The sequence below is a fragment of the Labeo rohita genome, chromosome 11 (assembly GCF_022985175.1).
Source record: "Labeo rohita strain BAU-BD-2019 chromosome 11, IGBB_LRoh.1.0, whole genome shotgun sequence".
Lineage (NCBI taxonomy): Eukaryota > Metazoa > Chordata > Actinopteri > Cypriniformes > Cyprinidae > Labeo > Labeo rohita.
The window spans coordinates 10,551,247-10,575,825 of NC_066879.1; the positions used below are offsets into that span (position 1 = coordinate 10,551,247).

Sequence of the window (24,579 nt, forward strand, 5' to 3'; positions counted from 1 at the left end):
TTTTTGAAGTTGAGAAAGAAAATACGATCAGAGTTTTTCGATATACCCTAACTGTCTTGAGCCAGAATACACAGAGTTCAGGGAGAGCAAGACAAGACGAGTGTTTGAGATTAAAAACTATTTAAACTGTATTTTTTAAATGAAAATAACCAATCGTTTCGCTAGATAAGACCCTTCTTTCAACCGCATTTGGAATCATTTGAAGCCGCATTTAAACTGCATTTCGGAAGTTCAAACTCGGGCCACCATATCAGTCCATTATATGGAGAAAAATCCTGAAATGTTTTCCTCAAAATCATAATATCTTTACGACTGAGAAAAGAAACTGAAAAACTGAAAGGAAGACATGAACATCTTGGATGATAAGGGGGGGGTACATCTGTAAATTGTTGTTCTGGAAGTGGACTTCTTTAATTGATGGACTGGAGTCCATGGATTACTTGTGATGTTTTTAATCACCTGTTTGAACTCTCATTCTGACAGCACCAATTCACTGCATATGTAGGTCTGTTTGTGTTTAAATTCTCATAATGAACCTCTCAGTACTGACTTAATGTGTTTAGCAAACTCAAAACGATCAAAGTATGCGTTTATGTGTATCCATATGAAAATAAATAGTTCAGACACAAGAAACACTTAATATAATAAACATTTAATATACAGAACATGTCAAGAACAATGTTTATTCATATTCAGAAATAACATTTTGGATGTTGAAAATCAACTGCTGGAAATGTGAGCAATTACTGTGCAACAGCTTTATTTGAGGAGCATCATGTTTGAGGATCTTCCACTCTGCGGAAAACTGCTAAAAAATTCTTGCCTCCATTTCTCTGAACCTTCTTTCCCTCTTCCGTACATGTTCCCAGATGACTAATGATGATGTCATCAGCCTGTACCACAATCAGCCCAAACATCACGTTAACCAAACCGATACACAGATACTACATTCTCTCCAACAATCTTGTGGTTCTACATTCAGAAATCTAGTAAACTTCAAATAAATTAGGTCTTACGTCCTTAAAATCGTTAAATGTAAACATACCAGTTCTTCGTCAGACACTCTGCTAAAGAGAGGATGATCGCTGAAGTGCTTGACGATCCAGTCGTGAACCTCTTCAACATCAGTGTTTGTGTACACTAAACCCTACACAGAAACATCAAGATGAACAAAACCCACATTTAATGACTGGCAATCACACATTAATTCGGTTAATGTTCAAATGAGTCATTTGGCGGATGACACTTCAGCCCAGCAGAGCCGATTCAGGACGTGCACATGTAACACACACCTCGACATGGCTTCAGCTCAACTATTGATTTGACTCTTGTCCAGCACATTTTACGTGAAAATCAATGTTGTGGTCTTGCTTTAAATACTTTGAACCGTAACGGATTTCCCTGACAGAGGGAGTTGAAATAGCAGCACAGCAAACATTGGATCTTATCAGCCATGTCATTGGCGTTTACTTTTTAGACAGTGCAGATAGAATAATTGGAAGATAAGATTCTGGGAAGTGACACAGGGATTCAGCAGCCCGTTTGTTCTTACCATCACAGGCCTGGAATGGAGAAGATGTGGAAAACATTCTAATCTCTACCTTTATTTGACTTTATTTGAATCATTCTGTAAACATGCCTTATTTTACCTTTGTCCTCTTCCATCTTCACCGTGGCCAAATCCCCACATACATTTCTCTGGCCTCTCCAGACATTTGCTCACCCCCAGCAGGGCACAACATTCAAGCTCTGGCTCCACATTACTGCTGAATGTGCAGTCAGTCTGTATTAATAACCCACCTTCACAAACACAAGCCTGGCATTGTTCTGTTCTCATCGACCTCCCTCAGTGCCGCCTCTCTCTCTCTCTCTCTCTCTCTCTCTCTCTCTCACACACACACACACACGATCAGACAGATGTGCACACAAGAGGAGCTAAATAGAGATAATATGACAAGACTGACATTCCTTATGAATAACACTAAGAACATTTACACATTAAAGGACCGAAAGCTATACGACGTGATATAAAGCACGGGTCTGACTGTGGGAGGGAGGTGCTTTCAGGTCACTGCTGCGGGTTAATTAAGGATTTAAACCACCAGTGCAAAATGTGCTAGCAATTAAAAGCCTTATGCTGAACATCATGCATTCATTTGTATTAAATGGCTCATTAGAGGAAAGTGTTCTTACCCCGACTCGGAGCGTGTATGCATACTCCGCCAGTAACGTAGGGCTAATAATACGCCATTTGTGTTTCGTTTTCTTGAAGTGTGGATCCGGAAAGAGAAAGAACATCTTGCTGAGCTGCAAATGACAGACAATATATAATTTGTCATATATCGCATAGCATTCACATCTGAACTTTCTAGCATCCATTACTGGAAATTAAACATCTGGTTGAAATGTTCCAATTTACACATGCTTTTGTTCTGTGAACTAGATCTCATGCACTGTCTGTGCAGGCCTGGCCTGGACCAGTTCCAGAATTAAATCACTAAGGGTATTTCTCTCATATATTTTTTGTCCCATCCATTGCTTTGTTCATCACTGTGTCAATCACTGCTATTTCCAGAGTGAATCAAGCATAAATATGCAGATATCATTCTTCGGGTGTTCCCAAACACATTAAAGGGTCCTACAGTCACGGCCAAAAAAAATCGGCACCCTTGCAATTCTGTCAGAAAATGCAACTCTTCTCTCAGAAAATTGTTCCAATTGCAAAAGTTTTGGTATTCACATGCTTACTGTTTTTGTTGGCACAACAACAACTCCAAAAAACAGAGAAGAAAAGTCAAAATTGATCAAATTTCATAGAACTCAAAAATGGACTGGACAAAATGATTGGCACCTTGTCAAAATTGTAAGAAATGTTAGCTTTTCAAGCATGTGATGCTCCTGTAATTTGTATTTAGACACCTGTGGCAATATAGTAATCACACAAACCAGTTGCAAACCAGTTAAAATGGAGAAAAGTTGACTCAACCTTTCTGTTGTGTCACACTGAGCATGGAGAAAAGAAAGAAGTGTAGAGTTGTCTGTGGATTTGAGAAAAAAAAAAGTGGAAAAACATGGACAATCTCAAGGCTACAAGTCCATCTCCAGAGATCTTAATGTTCCTGTGTCCACTGTGCAACGCAGAGTATGTGAGCGGAGTGGAGCGACAACAATTTCCTCTCCGCACTCCGAGGATTTTATAACCGCTCCGCTCCAGTTCTGCGTCTAAACTATTTCAGTATGTTTGAAATACCACAGTTCTGTTCATAACGTATAATAAAAGAAGAAAATAACAGAAATAAAACAACAGGATAGTTTTAAAGCGGCTTATTGGAACACTAGTGTGCAAACTTTTTTCCTCATGCCAGGCTAACATGGTTGTCAGGATTAAAAGGTATAATTGCTGCATTTTGCAGTGCAAATGTTTGTGATGAAAATAACAGTACGTTTTGTCAGTTATTTTATGTACAAATCGCTGTATTTCTTACAGATTTCTTCTCATTCGATATCGGATACAGATGAAGTACCACAGTAAGTTTACACTTGTTTGAATGCATTATTAAGAGAGAGACTGCGTGTGAATAAGTATATATACTTGTTTAAATCACGCTTTCACTTTATTCAGTATCTTGAAGGAACAAACTAATTCATTGAAAACTATAAATTTCTGCTCATGTCCATTGCCGTCATCCTAGTCTTTACATTCTTTCTGATTTGAATGATCCATCTCTATCAAGCTAGCTAAATAGGCAATGAATTGTACTCGTGATGGAGCGATGCTGGAGTGCTCTGGGAGCGAGTAAAAACCACGACACTCCGACTTTTAAAATTTCCGCTCCTCACTCCATTAAAAATCACTCTGCTCCACTCCGCTCCGCTCACATACTCTGGTGCAACGTAGTGGCCAGTGTCAGAAAGCTGCGTCTCCACCAGAGGTCATGGGTCTTCCAGCAGGACAATGACCCGAAACACACTTCAAAAAGCGCTCAGAAATGGTTACAAACAAAGCACCGGAGAGTTCTAAAATGGCCAGCAATGAGTCCAGATCTGAATCCCATTGAACACCTGTGGCGAGATCTCAAAACAGCAGTTGGGAGAAGGCATCCTTCAAATCTGATTGACCTAGAGCAGTTTGCAAAAGAAGAGTGGTCCAAAATTCCAGTAGAGAGGTGTAAGAAACTCATTCATGGTTACAGGAAGCGATTTATTTCAGTTATTTTTTTCCAAAGGGAGTGCTACCAAATATTAAGTTAAGGGTGCCAATAATTTTGTCCAGTGCATTTTTTGGGTTCTGTGTGGAATTGTATCAGATTTGACTTTTCTTCTGTGTTTTTGTGTGTGTGTGTGTGTGTGTGTTGTTTCAATGCAAACAAAAAAACAAACATGTGAGGACCAAAACATTTGCAACTGCAAAAATTTTCTGAGAGAAGGGTTGCATTTTCTGACAGAATTGCAAGCGTGCCGATATTTTTGGCCATGACTGTATGTTCCCAGGGTTTCATGTCCCCCAGTTCACTAGTCTGTTAATTTTTTAACACAAAACTTCTGAAAAGGTCAGGACTCATTTTCCCTAGTACAATTTAATACAAGTTCAACTGAACAACACAGAGACCCTAACTTAATGGTAGACTTTGTGGAGGACTGATGAGATATTCAGTGCAGCTGGCTTTGTTATCAAAGACCACATGAAAACTGAATCTTTGAAAAATTAGAACATACTTTATAGCCTGAGGAACAGACATGTGTTCCCTATGTGCCATTCAAATCTGGGGAACATAGGACCCCGTTTTGTGTTAGCCTATCAAAGTATACTCCATTTGATTTCACTGATCCACTATAAATGACTTATCCCTATGCCCTAATGGTAACTGCTGTGATGGAATGACCATTTTCCTTATTTTATCAGCACCATTCCATCCCTTAGATTGTCGCCCTTTGGCAGATTTCTGACGGAAGTAGGTATGAGAGAGGAGGAGCAAAGTTAAAAACAGGACTGGCGCTCCGTGCTGAGGTGCCAGGCACACCTCCCCTCAAGAAACTGGTTTCTCTTTCCCCTCTGCATGCACTATGGAGTCCTTGGATGCCCAGGAGGGGAGCAGGGAGAGATTCCCGCTCCACTAGATTTGCTGAACCTTTAGCCCTGTGCAAGAAGCAAATGTTGCTGCCATCAGGTTGGAACTACCAGGCTTCCCTGCCCTTCAAATGTCATGGTTCCTAGGAAGAAGCTGCCGCACCCTCACTACCCAAACTGAACAGGGAAATGCATGTATCCGCCAGGACCTCGCCTCCTCTTACCTGGGACGAATCCCCTTGACACTCCCTGCCTTCACAACTCCCAATCACACGGAGGATAGCAGATTATTTATTTAGACACTTTCTTCTTTTTGGACATTTTATGTTTTGTTACGTAAAAAGCTTCCAAACGCCCTAACCCCACACCCACTACCTGTCATTGCTCTACCTGCCACACTGGTGGAGAATGCAGGCAAGTTGGGCACCAGCTGATGAAGTTGTCCTCTGTTGCTCACAAATGTTTGTGAAAGCCCAGACTGGGACAGAGAATCAATAGAGACTGCCTTCTGACCACAATGTGGTAAGTGTTTCTTATATTCCCATTTAACATGTGGTTGTTTTAAGCTGTCAACTAAAACCATGTTTCTCTGGGACAGTGTGAGAGGGAGAGAGGTATGGCCTGGAGAGGTATCCCCGGTCCACCCACTCCAGCTGAATGGAGCCTGGTTGAGGAGGTAGCACCCCCGGGTGGGAGGTAGATGAAAACGCCTGGATCCCCACAATATCAGCAACACCCTGTCCCTTAGAACCTTAGTCCCTCATGCCGCAGACTAAAGAGGGGAGGTGTTTTTATTTAGGTCACATAAATGCCTCTCCAAGGCCTGATATATCACACACTGTGCCTGTCATTGCTCCTCCTGTCACAGTAGTGACGCCTTGTGCTCTGGAGAAGGAAATGGTCAGACTTTAAAACAGTTTGTCCACTGATCTCCAAATGAGTCCTAGCCTCAGCCTAGTCTAGGCCCACAGATGGACGACTGAACATTTGATAAATATGGCACACAACATTGGAAACACCTCAGGAGTTTCGAAGTCATCATCTGATCTGGTTGAATTCTACAGTATTTCTGGGAGACGTGCGTGTCATGTTCTTTAACGTTCCTCCTGGAAACAAATATATCTTGATGCCAAATCCCTCATGGAAGAAGAAAGCTGTTGTGTTTACAACTGTGCAAGATGCCCCAACATGAAAGCCATGCTTGTCTTGTGTTCATCTTAGACTCTGCATTGAAATGTTTTTCCTCCTTTCATTGGGTCATCTTGAAAGTCTTTGGCTGTACACTGCAGATTTTTCTGTCGTTCTGATCAAACATTTTATGATATTGTGCTTTTTCTGGTACAACACATTTTAAGCTAAGGAATAAGGGTGGCAGCTGTGTCTCTAGGAACTTTTAATGTCTTGGAAATCTTCATATAGCCTTAGACTTTATAAAGTAATAAAATTATTTCTTCTCTATAGCTTTTATGAGAGCTCTGTTGACTTTGTCCTCTTTGCTACTCAACTTTAGCACATGCATTGGGTAACTGTATCTATGTGTAACAACTCGAGCTAATTCTGTTTTCTAATAGAGTTTCTAAAGGTTTAACTGTGTTTTAAGACAATTCTGTTCCCCACCGTATACATAAAGTGACTAAAAAAACCAGCAATGTTGAAAAGGGGTTGAATAATTATGACATAGCTGTGTTTTTAAAAAATCCTACAACTCAAAAATATTACATTATATATTGACATTATCACTTTTAATATGCCAGTAATCTGTTATGAAATCCTGGATCTTCAGAAAAGCTTGTATTTATACAGTACTGCAGTCTCTGGGGGGTTGAATAATTTTGATTGCAACTGTATGAAATGTCAAGTTTGTGGCATAGACTCTTTAAAATATGTCCAAGAGTTTTATACACCAGCCTGTTTTTGTGGCTACATTTTGACACCCCTAAACATGATGCGACACAAAACTAAGCAGATTGGTTGCTTTACCTGTCAATCATACGGCCTCTTGGGCAGTCCTTGGCCATTCAAAGCAGGCAAGGTTCCCAAACCTTTTGCCATTTGTCTTAAGGTCCTAGCTGTCTGTATACTACAAGACTGTCAAGGGGGAATCTGATCAACATCAATGGATGCCACATGCAGAACAACCCAAAAATTTACCTGATTCACCACGTGATCTACACAGTACAGTCAGCATTTCTGCTCACTGAAGCTCATGCAGACGTGTGAGGGGGTTGTCGGCTAACCTGCTGCTAGCCTGGAATTCCCCCCTTTATGAGGTTTTATTATACTCAAGACCACCTTGCGCTCCCGCTGTGGCCCGCAGTGGGGGAATACAGCTATTCCGCTTCACATCAGCTGCTAATATTAAAATAAGTCTGCACACTCGTTTTTATTAGGCAAATAAATAAAGACAGACAAACTGTAGGATAATTACTGGGAGCAGCAGGGCCTCTGGCTGTCTTTTTAGGTCCCATTTCACAAGGTGGAAACACTATGTTTTAATTAAGGCTTTACCAAAAGAAAGCAGCAAGAAGGGCACTGTAAATAGAACTGTGTGTTTACTTTGGGGTTGTGTATCATGCCAAAAGCCCTCTGGCTCTGAAAGATTATTTCAGTCTTATTCATTTCATCCTCCTGGCATGTTCAGGTGTGGTGATGCTATTATTTACACGCTCATATGTTTTGGTTTCGGTGGTGTTACTTCTGGTCGGGCTATGAGAGACTTTCTCCTTTTAACTTTGTGCATTTCAGCGCACAGTTATTGCAATTTAATGATGTGTGATTGAAGTAAGTGAGGCTATGGACTCAGACAACTACAGACCGTGAAATATAAAAATACAGATAAAGAAAAATACAGATTAAGAAAAATAATTTCTTAACAAGTGTGGAAATTCATCGAATTCAGGATAAAAACCTGAAAATTTCTTCAAAATAAATATACTTAAGGAGAGGGATAGATCATCTGAAAATATATGGTACAAAGCATTTTAAGAGCACAAAATGCAACATTCAATGTCTTAGTTAAAAGGGAAGTTCACTTCCTCAAAAAAAAAAAAAAAAAAAAAATTACAGATAATTTTCTCACCCCTTTGTCAAAGCTGTTCATGTCTTTCTTTCTTCAGTCGTAAATAAACTATGTTTCTTGAGGAAAACATTCCAGAATTTTTCTCCATATAGCAGACTTTGGTGCCTGCGATTTTGAACTTCCAAAATGCAGTTTAAATGCAGCTTAAAAGGGCTCTAAACGATCCCAGACGAGAAAGAAGGGTCTTATCTAGTGAAACGATTGGTTATTTTATAAAAAAAACAAAAAAACCAAAAAAGTCTGGGTCAATACAGTTAGAGCATGTTGAAAAACTCCCATCTCATTTTCTCCTCAAACTTCAAAATTGTCCTACATCGCTACAGAAGTACCGACCCAGTGTTTACAAAGTAAACGTGCAAAGAAGATCAAATGCCCTTTACAAAAAAAGGTAAAACAGCGATGTAGGATGATTTTGAAGTTGGAGAAGAAAATGAGATGGGAGTTTTTCAACCTACCCTAACTGTACTGACCCAGATTACACAGAGTTTGCACGCGTGTCGCAGAGAATAGACGAGACGAGCATTTGAGGCTAAAAAGTATCTAAATTATCATTTCACTAAATAAGACCCTTCTTCCTCAGCTGGGATCGATTAGAGCCCTTTGAAGCTGCATTGAAACTGTATTTTGGAAGTTTAAACTCATGGACACCATAGAAGTCCACTATATGGAGAAAAATTCAGGAATGTTTTCCCTCAAGAAACATAAATTTCTTTACGACTGAAGAAAGAAATACACAAACATCTTGGATAACAAGGGGGTGAGTAAATTATATGTAATTTTTTCTTCTGGAAGTGAACTTCTCCTTTAACAGCAGAAGAATCATGTACAGTAGGCACAACCGTCGAGTCAAGAAGAATAGTGGAAGAAATTTTGATTGGTATGATCAAAAGTACTGGACTGTCTAATAAGGAAGAGATGCTCACTTAAAGTACCTGATTTAATCATTACTCACACCTCAATCCCCAATAAACTCAAAACATTTAGTCCATTACAAAAGCATCTGTTTAACTAGAATTTCCCAAATCTGCTACACACCTTCAGATGTCATAGACAGATTCAGATATCAGGCTGTTGAGTATCTGATAAATCACTGACATACAGATGGATGGATCAATGCTAAATAAGAGAACCATCCAAGATAAAGAAATAATTGCTGAAATGACAAAAGTTTTCATAAATGAATTTTGACATTTTACAACCTAAACAAACCTCACCATGTCATAAAAGGTCAAATTAAGAACAAAAGGTAAATGTTACAATTCAGACTTTCTCATTATTGCAACATTAACTCGAAACTGGGAGAAAATCAAGACAAGAAGTCAGCAATTACCTTATTTTATTCCATCATCAGGGCTCTACAGTGCGACCATTTCAGTCGGATTTGCGACTGAAAACTACTGCGTGCGACTATGAAAAAACATAGGAGCACCATGTCCAAGTGACTCGATCAGCATATTTGCATTTGCACTGAGCTTTTGCAATGTTGAGTAATGTATCACAGACATCTCACGAATCCTTTCATAAACAAAGTGTCGAGAGTGTAAATAAGAGATTCACTGTGCAATTAGAGATCTTTGTAGATTATAATGTACCCTTGTGAGATTGCGATGAACTAAGATGAGTGACAGCTTTTAATTATTTTTAAGGGAGTTTGTAAATGAGATACTGATGTAATACAGCAGTTAAATAAAGAAGTTAATATTAAGTGACTTACATTGTCTGACTATAACAATATTGCACTATTGACTTCGCTCTATTTCGTCATCAAAAATAGTCTGAAACAAGTCACAACAGAGCCGCTGCGCATCTCCATTCAAACACAGCTATGTTTAGTTTATGAATGAACGTACATTTTTAAATGAATCTAGTGAGTCAATGATTCAATTTCCCTATTCATAAAGAGAGTCACTTTCTTTATTCCTGAATGAATCAGCCATTCGAATGAATCAAATGAATGATTCAGTATTTAAATCAGTGACTTGCTGCCACTTGGCAGTTTTAGTTTCATTTTTAAAGTATCTTTTTGGTTATTTAAATCATTTATTAGTTGTGCATTAAAAATTGTATATTTCACCTCTGAGCCTTATTAAACATTTGAAAATACACCTACATGCCACTTTTGTGTTCTTTTGTGCCACCTCTGTAGTACAAATTAATTTTGTTAATACTGACATTTCATTTGATTGGTAACTTATTCTACTTGTTCTTATTCTGTTGTTCTAATTAGAAATTTTACTTTAAAAACTTTAAAAATATATAATGTTTTATCAAATTTGACATAAAACATACTTTTAGTAAAGTTAGAAAAATGCCATTACAGAGGTAAAAACAAAATTCCACTGTAAATCACTTTAAGGCATCAAATATCACTTTTTTTTTTAAAATCAGATTTATTTGATTGATTAGAAGGTGCTCTTGAAATTTTGACTGTGCTCCTAAATTTTTTAAGTTAGGAGCACAAGTGCTCCTAAAAGGAAAAGTTAGCGTAAAGCCCTGATCATGGAAACAGGCTTCCATTGAGGTCTGCTCTATGACCTAATTGTTGTTTCTTTTTTGTGCACGTTTCTGCATGTAGGTGATGACTTTGATTTGCTAAACCAGAAATGGGCAACATCGGTCCTGGAATGCTGATGTCCTGCAGAGTTTAGCTCTTAAAAAAAAAAAAAAAAAAAAAGAGAAAACACCTCACCTGGCTGTAGCCTTGGTGATACTGAAGACCTGAAGATCCTTGATTAGCTTGTTCAAGTGTGTTTGATTAGGATTAAGTTTAGCAGAGCTAAACTCTGCAGAACCGCAGCACTCCAGGACCAACGTTGCATATGCCTGTGCTAAACTTAAAGGAGAACTGCACTTCCAGAACAACAATTTACAGATAATGTACTCACCCCGTTGTCATCCAAGATGTTCATGTCTTTCTTTCTTCAGTCGTAAAGAAATTATGTTTTTTGAGGAAAACATTTCAGCATTTTTCTCCATATAATGGACTGATATGGTGCCCCGAGTTTGAACTTTAAATGTGGCTTCAAACTATCCCAAATGCGGTTGTAAACGATCCCAGCCGAGGAAGAAGGGTCTTATCTCGCGAAACGATCGGTTATTTTCATTAAAAAATACAATTGATATACTTTTTAAATGTCAAATGCTCGTCTTACCTTATTCTCCCTGAACTCTGTGTATTCTAGCTCAAGACAGTTAGGCTATGTCGAAAAACTCAGACCGTATTTTCTCCCTCAACTTCAAAACCATCCCATATATTTTTTGCTAAGGGTGTTTGATCTTCTTTGCATGTTCACATTGCAAAGACTGGGTCGGAACTTCTGCAGCGATGTAGGATGATTTTGAAATGATTTTTGAAGTTGAGGGAGAAAATACGGTCGTTTTTCGGCATACCCTAACTGTCTTGAGCTAGAATACACAGAGTTCAGGGAGAGCAAGACAAGATGAGTGTTTGAGATTAAAAAGTACTTAAATTGTATTTTTTTAATGAAAATAACCGATCGTTTAGCTAGATAAGACCCTTCTTCCTTGACTGGGATCGTTTACAACCGCATTTGGGATCGTTTGAAGCTGCATTTAAACTGCATTTTGGAAATTCAAACTCGGAGAAGAAAGAAAGACATGAACATCTTGGATGACAAGGGGGTGGGTACATTATCTGTAAATTGTCGTTCTGGAAGTGGAGTTCTCTTTTAAGGTTTCCCTTCCAAGAAAAATGCTAACCATAGCTCTGAAGGGATCAGTAGATGAGTTGGTGAGATGAGGACTGAACCCTCATTTAGGAGTATATCAGTCTGTTTATGATGGTTATATTTTTGCACTAAGACACTTCAGCGCCTCTTTAGAAGCCATCCTTAAAAATGTTATACACTATTGTGGCTCTGTTTTTTTAAGATGCAGGTACATGATAGATCTTCCCCACAGGGCACAACCCTTCCCTGCTGGGCTATGAACTTATACAGTGCTTGTTTTATTTCCTTGATGTGCAAGTCTAGACAATCCTCTTTGCACTAGACATTATACATAAAACATTTTTTCGCTTCAGTATTGAGTCCTTGAAGTGTAGGAGTGTATGCCATTTTCTCCTCAAACTTTAAAATCATTCTACAGAAGTACGCTGCAGAAGTAGTCAAACACCCTTTACAAAAAAAAAGGTAAAACAGCGATGTAAGCGAGGTAAAACAGCAATTTTGAAGTTGGATAAGAAAATGAGATGGGAGTTTTTCGACATACCCTAACTGTATTGAACTGGAATGCACAGAGTTCACGCAGAGCTACACAAGATGAGCATTTAGGTTAAAAAGTATATAAATTGTCCATTTTTTTAGAAAATAGCCAATAGTTTTGCTAGATAAGGCCCTTCTTCCTTAGCTGGGAGCCCTTTGAAGCTGCATTTAAACTGCATTTTGGAAGTTCAAACTTGCAGGTACCATAGAAGTGTTCTCCCTCTATATGGAGAACATTTCTGAATTTTTTTTCCAAAATTTCTTTATGACTAAAGAAAGAAAGACATGAACATCTTGGATGACAAGGTGGTGAGTAAATTATCTATAAATTTTTGTACTGGAAGTGAACTTCTCCTTTAAAAGAGAAGTGTTACATTTGGCATTCAATAACAGAACTGATGAGTGAACATTAAAACCGTTCAGCAAAATTGAGAACTTGTGTGTGTAACTTTTATACTTGACACCTGTGCACAGTTTACAGTGTGACATTTTCAATTAGGACAGCTAAACAGCTGCAGTGACACAGCAACCTTTGATACAATTTTTTTTTTTCCCTGCAAACCATGCAGCTGCCCCCGTCTGTAATAAGTGGTCAACTGGTCGTTAATTCCAGACAGTGTTGAGGGGTCAGATTCATAAAATGCTCTTAAAAATAAAATTATTCTTATTACATAACTTAAGAATAAAGTTAAAACATTTTCAAGATTGTTCTAAGAATATGAATTCCTGAAAAGAAAGTTTAAAAATCATCTTAACCTCCACCTCTATCAAGGTTAATTGTTAAATGAATGTATTGGGTTGTTCCAAATATTCAGCCTATAGAGATATGCATGAGTTGTCAAAGTGACACCAGTGAATGATAACAAACAATGATCACTCGTGATTATGTGTGACAGGAATTTTTGCTGTTTTTGCACTTCTTTAACAACTCTACAAAAGCGAGTCAAATAGGGACACTGACTTTAATTGTATAATTGCAACCTAATTTTAGCACACATGAAAGCGATCATCTGACATGTTCGCTCTAGGAAGAGCACAAGAAAAACAGAGCACTCCAACTGGACAGAAAACACATGGGTCATTAAAAACGAATTCTGAGTGCTGAATTCAGATCAAGCCAGTCACAATAAAAATAGGGTGTGCAACAAGATGGCCATGCAAAGTGTTTTTCACTTGTTTTTGACAAAAACTGCAATTCAACCAGAAAAGACCAAAGCCATCATTTTCTTAAAGATGTTTTTAAGTGAATGTTTGAGACCTTTTAACAATGCTGAAAATAAGAAAACTACAGAAGTGTTGTTTTCCATCAAATCTCTTGTGAATGTTTATTTAGTGCTGCTTTTGCGAGTGTTGTGACTGGATGAAGCTGCCAGCATCACAGCTTTGCTGATACTCAAAATTTTCCAAAGCATCAAAATATAGAGTTACCATAATTTTGTAGCTATACAGTTTTATGCAAAGTTTGGTAACCACTTGGAGAATCTGTGAAAATGTGAATAATTTGACCAAAATAAGAGAGACCATACAAAATGCATGTTATTTTTTATTTAGTACTGTCCCGAATAAGATATTTTACATAGAAGAGGTTTACACAGACCAAAAAAATAGCTGAAAGTATTAAAATAACCCCATGCAAAAGTTTGGAATCCCTTGGTTCTTAATACTGTGTGTGGTTACCTCGATGATCTATGACTGTTATTTTGTTTTATGATGGTTGAATTTGTTCTTGAGTCCCTTGTTTGTTCAGAACAGTTAAACTGAGCATTGTTATTCAGAAAAATCCTCCAGGTCCTGCAGATTTTTTAGTTTTCCAGCATCTTTTGCATATTTGAATTCTTTCCAGCAGTGACTGTATGATGTTGAGATCCATCTTTTAAAACTGAGGACAACTACAGGACTATTAAAAAAAGGTTCAAACACTCACTGATGCTCCAGAAGGAGACACGATGCAATAAGAGTCGGGGGGGGAACTTTTGAACAGGATGAAGATGTCCAAATTTTTCTTATTTTGTTGAATTTTTTTTTTTTTCCATTTAGTACTGCCATTCGGAAGCAAGAGAAGATACTTACATGTTTCTCGAAAGACAAATTAAGTACAATTTACCTTGATCTTCAAATTCTAAAAGTTTTCACCCCCCGGCTCTGAATGCATCGTGTTTCCTTCTGGAGCGTCGGTGAACGCTTTTTGTATGATCTCTCTTATTTTGTTAAATTTTTTTACATTTTCACAGATTCTACAAGGGGTTCCTAAATTTTTGCATAAAACTGTAAATGATCACTGTGATTTCTATAGGTCTCGCCAGAGGATTACTGTCTCGTTTTCGCATTCACAGACAAAATAGGAAGACAGCAAGATAATGTTCTTCTGCTGATTCAAAACAACAGTCTAGAAAACTACCTGCTCAGCTCTGTTACATCACCACTCTTCTTAAGAAAACTTGACATCAGGCAGAACTTACCAGGATAAGCAGAGTTGTAATGACAATGAAGATGACAGTATTATAGTCTGAAGTTAGTCTTGCAACTATAAATGTGTATTTCAAGTGTGGTAACTGCAACAGTTTGTATATTTTAATGTCGATTTGATTACTAGAAGCACATTAAGCACATTGACAGACCTTTTATTTCAATGGCACTCATTAGAAACAAGGGAAATATCTCATTCTAAGATCTACAGATGTGGTCATTTAAACACTGTGCAGTATAGATCTCTCACAAACATCACAGGTTGGCTAATAAAAAAAATGAAATCCCATCACCTACCTGTCCCTTTGTGAAGAAATTGGGCAAGTACTTCATGGCATTACTGCGCAGGCAGGCAATGTTCTGGTAACTCCCTGGTTCAGCAGCTCGAAGTGAGCGAATGCGGTCTTGAACATAGTCTGAGACTTTCACCCGAATCTCCAAACCCAAAATCAACTGTTCGGGGAAGAGCTTTGATAACTGAACTATGACAGAGAGAGAGAAATATTCATTAACACTTTAGATTAGGGAACACTATTTACTATTAATTAGCTGCTTATTAGCATGAATGTTACTAGCATATTGACAGTTCATTAGTGCTTATAAAGCACATATTAATGCCTTATTCAGCATAACCATATATATGATTCCTTAATACTACTTGAAGGAGAAGTCCACTTTCAAAACAAAGATTCACATATAATGTACTCACCCCCTTGTCATCCAAGATGTTCATGTCTTTCTTTCTTCAGTCGTAAAGAAATTATGTTTTTTGAGGAAAACATTTCTGCATTTTTCTCCATATAATGGACTGATACGGTGCCCCGATTTTTAACTTCCAAAATGCAGTTTAAATGCGACTTCAAACGATCCCAAATGCGGTCGAAGACGATCCCAACTGAGAAAGAAGGGTCTTATCTAGCGTAACGATCGGTTGTTTTAATAAAAATAATACAATTTATATACTTTTTAATACCAAATGCTCATCTTGTCCTACTCTGCCTGGACTGTTTTTGTTCCGGTTTATGACAGTTAGGGTATTTCGAAAAAATTCCCATCTCATGTTCTCCCTCAGCTTCAAAATTGTCCTATATCGCTGTTTTACCATTTTTTGTTAAGGGTGTTTGATCTCCTTTGCATGTTCACTTTGCAAAGACTGGGTCGGAACTTCTGCAGCGATGTAGGATGACTTTGAAAGGATTTTTGAAGCTGAGGGAGAAAATACAATTGGAGTTTTTCGACATACCCTAACTGTCTTGAGCCAGAATACACAGAGTTTAGGGAGAGAAAGGCAAGACGAGCATTTGAGATGAAAAAGTATTTAATTTGTATTTTTTAATTAAAATAACCAATCGTTTCACTAGATAAGACCCTTCTTCCTCGGCTGGGATCGTTTACAACTGCATTTGGGATCGTTTGAATCTGCACTTAAAGTGCCTTTTGGAAGTTCAAAATCGGGGCACCATACCAGTCCATTATATGGAGAAAAATGCAGCAATGTTTTCCCCAAAAAACATAATTTTCTTTACGACTGAAGAAAGAAAGACATGAACATTTTGGATGACAAGGGGGTGAGTACATTATATGTGGACTTCTCCTTTAACAACTACCTTACTAACTATTAATAAGCAGTGAATTAGGAGTTTACTGAGGCATAAGTCATAGTTAATAGAGCATATATGTTCCCTAATATGTAGTGTGACCAAATACTTGTTTAATTCATTATCTAAGGAGCACTCATCATGTCAAGTTAAAAACTTGTGTTGTTTACAGACATGTTTCAGCATCAGTTGTTTTTTTAAGCAAATAAGCCAAAGGTCACTGAGAAAAACGGTAAGAGGAAGCAGCTGTGGAAATGAAGGTGTCTGTGATAACTCAGCTCTCTGATATGAGTAATAAAGTCATGCATTCACTGATCAGACCAAGTGATGTTGTCCTCCAATACATTATCAAGCATTGTATCCAGTCACAGTCACTGGATGGCGAGATGCTCACCAGTGAAGTGCTGTGGCAGTGGTGCTTAAGATGTATTGTGTCATTATCTCCTGTCATCCCTGACTACATTAATACAGTTAATATATGCTGAGATATATTTATGGGTCATTCCTTGACAACTCAGCCAAAGTTACCAGAGAATATACAGTCAATAGGAGGTGCTAATTCTCTTTCTGGTGGAAGAAAGACAAAAATGAAGAGGAAAGCCAAAATACTAAATGTCATGGATGTATATTTACTTATTAATCCAATATTTTGTAGAGGAGGGTCAAAATGACAATTTTCACCTGAGATTCTGAGCCAAATTACAGAGGAATGAAAATGGCAGTATCATGTTATTTTTAAACAGAGATTGGATTGTCTGTAGCAAAATCTTTAGCACTCTTTGTTGCATTATATGCCAATACTGACCATTCAAAAATGGGAAAAAAGCACAGAGATATCATTAGATATATTTAATACTACTTGAGTTACAGGTAAACATGTGAAAAATAGTATTTATGGCTCACAGGCAGGTATGTTTTATGCGATTGTTTTGATAGAGGAAAACAAGATACATTTCTGCTTTCAACATTATTTACTCTTCAGACATTCTTCTTTAAAATAAAAAGTATCAGCTGTATGCAAAGTGACTCACATTTACTTAATTTACTAATGGAGCCACACTGAGATTCTAATATCTCTGGAAATTAACCATACAAGGACTTAAAAATGAAAATGCTGAAAGAAAAGGGCATTAAGATATCTTTAATAATGTCAACATTGACATATAATGCAATAAAGATCAAGTCAACAGATACTAATAGACGTACCAATCAAAATAATGTTGCTGCCATTTTTCTGAAGTCATTTTTACCCCCTGTAATTTGGCTATTGAAGTACTCAGTAAATATTCATCCGTGACATTTAATACTTTGGCTTTCTTAATTTGACCTGACAAGCCTTATAGAATTTAATGCTTATTTCAACAAATATACACTTTTTGTTTTACATTTTATGGCTATGAGGTTTAGGCAAGCTTTCCTTTTAAATAAATATCAGGCTTAATGTTTTGTTATTAAATATAAAGACACTTATGCAGACTGGAAGGCTCTATGGCTATGAGTCTATATAATTAGTACAGTGAAAATACTGTGCTGGTAAATGTCGTCCTCTTTCAGCACTAGGATGCAACTGCATCAAACATTGACGACATTTAGTGATTACCACAAACTTTAACATGATAAGACTAAAATTATCACGCATTTTATGAAGCACAATGTAACATAACTAGGAAAATTACAGCAAATATGTAAATACAAGTACCATCAATTTTAGCATGTTTAGCTCATGTTCATATTCCTGGATTAACTCAGTTTATTCAGAAAACTGTCCCAAGAAAAAATTATAATTTCTTGGACAATTTAAAATACAGCCAATGACTTGACTATCTGATAAAAAACTTATAAATATTAGATAAGACAACAAAATTATGAAATGACACTTTAGAACCACGTGATATCTTACTATGCTGAGAAAGTCCATTTGCATTAATAATACATTACATACAAATTAAACAATTTGTATATAACATTTTGCAAGACTGATACTAATATTTATATGGATCATTTTAAAATTCTTAAACTACTTTTATTTTTATACTTTTAAACTTACACACACATACGCATTTTTTGTATTATGGATTTTCTTTCTCCACGTCTTTACATATTTGTTCTCATGCAAACGGGTCATTCCAGCTGGAATCATCAAATGGTCCCCACCTGACCCCCTCAGATTTGTCTGAAAAAAATCTATGTGATGGGTAATATGCCCAATAGATCATATACAAAATTTCAGATCTCTACTGTGCATACTTTTTTTTTTTACAAAAAATCTGTATAAAAGTTTGTTTTTCACCCCGTTTTGGCATCACTGTCTGAGTGACCATGTTCAGACTAAAATATCTCCAGAACTATTTGTGCCAGGTCCATGAAATTTTCTGGGCTAAGAGTCTTAGTCCAGAACTGCATGAATTACAACTCACAGCATTGTTACTGAATTTACACCTGAATGCTGGCCCTCTACTTTTCTTTGAAACTATTACTTTAAGGGTTTTCAGATTCAGAAACCTCAATTTTCAATGTATAAGCATCAAACTTGGTAAATGGTCTGATATGTACCATGTCTTTCACATCCTTTGACATCAGACAATAGAGTCTTATAAATGTTGAGATATTAAGGTCCAAAAATTGAAAAAAACTCATTTACACCAATGTTCAGAGCAATATTTCCCATGAATGACACCAGGCGTGAACATGAAACTTTTTTTTTTGAAAGAGCATGTTCTTATTGATAAAATATTTAAAAAAAATGGGATGGGGTTTTGCCTTATTTTTCTGTAATAATTTTTTAAAAAAATCATTGTTGTGTGACATTCACAACTACTGTAGTACCAGCTATTTTGAACTCATATGCCTAAATTAATGCTATAATGCAGCATTCCATTGTGCTCGGGACTCGGGGAAATCCAACCTCCACCTCGGGAAAGTGCAATGGAACGGCCACTTAAGTTGGGGTTCCGAAACACACACTCGGGCCAGTTCAGTGCAGACCGAGTCGGTTGGAATTATCCATAGGCATCCATATTTTTGCCAACTGTTACAATGGAACGCATTTACGATGGACATCGGGAGAACTAACTCGGATTCACCGACTACCGACATTCAATGGAATGCAACATAAGTACCTAATCTTGATGTTCCACCCAATCCAGTGAATAATACATCCATTTTCATTGAGAAAGCAGGGCAATATTGATTAGAAATAATAATATTCAGGTGGTATGAGATCTAGCATCAATCAATCAATCAGTCAATCAGTCAACAATGATCAATTTTGAGGTCAGTCGAGTATCAGGAACACCAGGATTCCATGTCAACTTTGAGGTTGACCCAGTTGAACAAGGCCTTCACATCACAGATATGGCCCCAGGACAATATGTTACTTGTGTGTATGAACGACAATGGTGGGTTGGTATCATCAGAGACGTCTCTGACACAGAGCAAGACATTCAAGTGCTTTTTTTGCATCCCCATGGCCCAGCTAGAGGCTACTTTTGGCCAAAAAGGGAAGATGTCTGTTGGGTGCCTCTCCAGCACATCATAATGAAAATTGATGTGCCAGTTACTTCCACTGGACGATGCTATGTCATAAAAGAAAATGAAACTGTGGATTCAGACACATTCATGAACAACTTTCAGTAACTGTTATGTCACACATTTATTTGTGTTGGTGGTATACATTATTAAAGTGACTCGTGTCTGGAAGTACGTTTTTTGTATTTTGTATTTTTTGTATAAGTGGAACATTAATAAATTCTGTTAAAATGCCCATACCAAGTTGAATAGCAAAAGTGAACAATAGGATCAGTGACGAAACTCTGAGTTTTAAAAAAATCATTACAGAAAAATGAGGCAAAACCCCATCCTAATTTTTTTTATATTTTATCAATAACAATATGCTCTTTCAAAAAAACAAGTTTTATGTTCACACCTAGTGTCATTCATGGGAAATATTGCTCTGAACATTGGTGTAAATGAGTTTTTTTCCATTTTTGGACCTTAATATCTCAACATCCATCAGACTCTATTGTCTGATATCAAAGGATGTGAAAGACATGGTACATATCAGACCATTTACCAAGTTTGATGCTTATGCATTGAAAATTGAGATTTCTATGGACATCTGAAAACCCTTAAAGTAATAGTTTCAAAGAAAAGTAGAGGGCCAGAATTCAGGTGTAAATTCAGTAACAATGCTGTGAGTTGTAATTCATGCAGTTCTGGACTAGGACTCTTAGCCCAGAAAATTTCATGGACCTGGCACAACTAGTTCTGGAGATATTTCAGTCTGAACATGGTCACTCAGACTGTGATGCCAAAACGGGGTAAAAAACAAACTTTTTTACAGATTTTTTGTGAAACAAGTATGTACAGTAGAGATCTGAAATTTTGTATATGATCTATTGGGCATATTACCCATCACATGGATTTTTTTCAGACAAATCTGAGGGGGTCAGGTGGGGAACTTTTCCAAAATTTGATGATTCCAGCTGGAATGACAACACAATTAACTTTGGGTAACAAATGTTCATAAAGAAAAAAACAAAACAACAAAACAAAACAAAGACAAATGCTGCACAGCTTTGAAGATATTTTCAAGATATTAAAATAATAATGATTGAAAAAAATTTTTTATTACTTTTAAAGTTGATTGTTGCTGTTCTTGTCATTAATCATAGCGTTATGAAAAGTATAATTGCTAATGTGTAATGGACTGAAGGTAGTTAAATACTGCATATATTAATCTGATTAAATAGTTATAATAAATAACCACTACACCCTGGGCGATCTTATTCATATTCAGGAACAAAGTGTGTTCTTTGCTCTCAGCTGATTGGTCTGATTTCAGTTTGAGATCAGTTACCATGGCGATGAGCACTCTCAAATAAAAACTGGCCTATATATTTTATATTACACATATATTTATTTATTTTCTCCAGTAAGTTAAATCAGTACAAATTACCCAGAAGTCCACCGTAGCCGCAGCCGATGTCAGCAAACTCCACCTGCGCTTTCTGCTTCTCCGGACTCCCGCTTCCGTCCAGCGGGCGGAAATACTCCGGGTAAAGCTTTGACCAATCCATCTCCTCCGGGCACACCGGACTAACGACATAAACAACACACATGTGCTGAATGAAACAAACACATGCGCTACTATAACAACATTTGAAGAGCTGTGGTCCTTACTACTGGAATGTGTGGTCGGCCATGGGGTTAGAGTGCGCTCTCTGCCGGTAATAGCGCTTCTGCGGCATGGACACACTCATCGTGCTGCTCCGCGTAACAAGGTCCTTACTGTATGCAGGTTTAATTCAAAGTAAAGCGTGTTGACTTCACTCTCCAAACTTCACGTGCAATATCTCTTCTTCTTCTGAGAGACAGTGGTGAAGCCGGAGCGTGTCTGCCATCTGGTGGAGATGGTGAAAATTTTTGGTGAAGAAAAGATACAAAAATTGCACTTAAATGAAAACAACAAATGGAATTAAACAGCTTTCTTGTTAAAGTCAATTCAAGGTATTGCTAAACTTCTGATTTTAGAACTAGAAATAACGGTTTAATGATCGTAGTTACATTTATGCATACTATATTTTGTAAGCAAAAGTAACACATTAAATAATATTCCTTATGGAGTGGGATGCCATAAGTAAAAATTAAATAAATAAATAAATACATAAATAAGGTGGGAAAATGTAAGATCTGACTCAGCCTTCAGCCTACAACAGCACTTATGGATTTTTGATCTAAAACACAAATGTAGTACTTATAGTGTCACATCGTGTACAGATTTGTGGCGATTTAAGATCTCAGTAATTCATGGTCTCGGATGCCAAGATGCTTTTAGGGCAGAAGAAGAACAATGGAAAAGACACAAATACAGTAGTGTTGCAGCACCTTGGACCCCTAATTAATAATTAAAACATGAAAATGCATTTGAAGGTGTAGAATGAGTAGAAATTCCTGCTACTTACTACTTTTGTCTTATATACTATTCTAAACATAATGTTATATATATGAAGAGTTCAGATGCAAAAGCCTCTAATCCATCTCACGTATTTCTTTAAAATTAGCATGTTTTCTGGCTACTTTGTTTCTATGTAAGTACTGGTAGTTCTGATTGGGCTGAGGCTGGAATGTAGCGAGTAAACGTATTTGATATACGTATAATATGTGTCAGGAGCATTCACTCAGTATCATTATCTAATTTTTGACCGAGATGGCTTTTAGCTGGTTTTCAGTGTTGGGAAGGTTACTTTGGAAATGTAATAGGTTACAGATTACAAGTTACTCTATTTAAAATGTAATAAGTAGTGTAACTTTTTAGTTACTTTATAAAAGTAATGTAACTTATTACATTTGATTACTTTTTGATTACTTTTCAAAATTTCTCATATTTGCAACTGTTCATCATTTTGAAACATCTGAACCAGGCAGAGTTAACCTTGCATTGGCACTCAACACTAGTTACTGTCAGACTTTCAAAATCCTTTAGAACTTGAATTAAGATTATAATAAGTAAGGGATAATATACATCTTTATTTTGCGATAACAACTGGCTGGATGTACATTATCTCACTTATTACACAGCTGCTTACCACAAAAGTAAATAATTAAACACGAAACACTGGTCTGAGTTGAAATATTTGAACACAAAGTTTCCATGAAGAAATCAGTTGCTAGCAAGTGGCAAGTTGACAGAATTAAGAAATTATGCACATAATATTGAATTGAGTTTTAATATTTTATTAGCTAACCAAACGCAAAGCTTCCACCAAGAAAAACTATCAAGTGTATATGATGACTGTAATGAGTCTGGATGAGTCTGAGTTATTAGCTTTTACCAGTTGTTATCGGGGAATAACATACCTTGGAATGGCATGACTGGCCAATCAGAATCAAGCATTCCACAGAGCCGTGTAATAATTTAATTTAAAGCGCAACAACACAAATTCAGACTTGACATCTCTTATTTACTTTAATTTACTTATTATTCTGAGGTTAAATACAGATTTGAAATCATAACAAGAAATAGTTTAATAGCTATGATACTGGTTTTGAAATCAAAAGTTTGCATAAATATGACAGGAAACACTGGCATCTAACAATGCCTTGGAAAAAAAAATAAATTTATCTTTAAAAATAAAGTGTATGCATAAATCCAAATAGGATATAAAACAGTTAAAAATAAGCATGTCGTCACCTTAGAATTATAATTAGGTTCTATCTGCATTCTGAGCGCTTTTGAGATATTGAGCTTCAAAGTTTTTGCATTCCATAGACTTATGTAGACAGAACCATTTTTGTTTTCTAAAAAAAGGCCCTTTAAAAAAGAAACATCACATAATGTAAATAAGTTGTCACTGAATAAGAATATGTGAATAACTCAATTTTGACAAAAATGTCAGATAGAACCTAACCTATTGTATTGTATTGTAGCCTAAGGCGACAATGTTTGGTGTGTCATTTTAGAGCAGTCAATGCAATTTTAGAAAAGTCAATTAAACCTGTATGTGGGTGTATGTAAAAAAAAACATTCTGATGTAACCCCCTTTGTAATCATTAACATTTTCAAAAGTAACTGTAATTTAATTACACATTTTTTCTCAGTAACTGTAACTAATTACAGTTACATTTATTTTGTAATTAAATTACGTAATTCCGTTACATGTAACTAGTTACTCCCCAACACTGCTGGTTTTGCATCTGAACTCTTCATATATATATATATATATATATTATTGTAAACACAGACTTCTATTTTGGATGCAATTAATTGTGATTAAACAATTTGAAAGCCCTTCTTTGATGACTGTGCTTGTGCAGAAGTAACAATAGCCTCCATGCTCTCCTACATTCCTGTCTCTGTCAAATCAAAAAATGTCTTGATTTTCTCTTGCTCTCTTAATGCTAGTTCACCCATGCATTTCCTGTAACTGTCCTAACTCTCAGGCAGTGTTGCCAAATTTGAGGTTTTCCCATGGAATTGGACTGCTTTTATACTGTTGCCACGTGTTGTTTTTTTAATCTGCAAGTTGAAGCAAAACCCCCTGTCCCCCAGAACATGGAGATTTTAGAGCTATTTTTTTATAGCAAATGTCCTCTGGAATGCAATTGGGCTACGTTTGGTTGTGATTGGGCTAGTTTGGAATACCA

The 24,579-nt window shown here is 36.8% G+C and overlaps 1 protein-coding gene across 1 annotated transcript; it reads right to left on the reverse strand.

Annotated features, from left to right (window-relative positions):
• Positions 1 to 643: 643 nt before the first annotated feature.
• Positions 644 to 21,808, reverse strand: mettl1 (methyltransferase 1, tRNA methylguanosine). The gene is made up of 6 exons (XM_051122987.1): positions 21,616 to 21,808; positions 21,392 to 21,531; positions 15,134 to 15,318; positions 2,194 to 2,307; positions 1,046 to 1,147; positions 644 to 893 (listed from the first exon to the last, which is right to left on the reverse strand). Exons 1-6 carry the CDS (start codon positions 21,693 to 21,695, stop codon positions 774 to 776), a joined length of 741 nt encoding a protein of 246 aa, XP_050978944.1. The 5' UTR covers positions 21,696 to 21,808; the 3' UTR covers positions 644 to 773.
• Between the last annotated feature and the right edge of the window lie 2,771 nt (positions 21,809 to 24,579).

Excerpts from the sequence above, each read along its gene's own strand:
- mettl1 (XM_051122987.1), bottom strand. The coding sequence starts at position 21,695 with ATGAGTGTGTCCATGCCGCAGAAGCGCTATTACCGGCAGAGAGCGCAC. Across the intron at positions 2,308-15,133 it reads ATTTCTTCACAAAGGGACAG|CTCAGCAAGATGTTCTTTCT; the intron begins GTAGGTGATGGG and ends TGTCATTTGCAG. Across the intron at positions 894-1,045 it reads GAGTGTCTGACGAAGAACTG|GCTGATGACATCATCATTAG; the intron begins GTATGTTTACAT and ends ATTGTGGTACAG.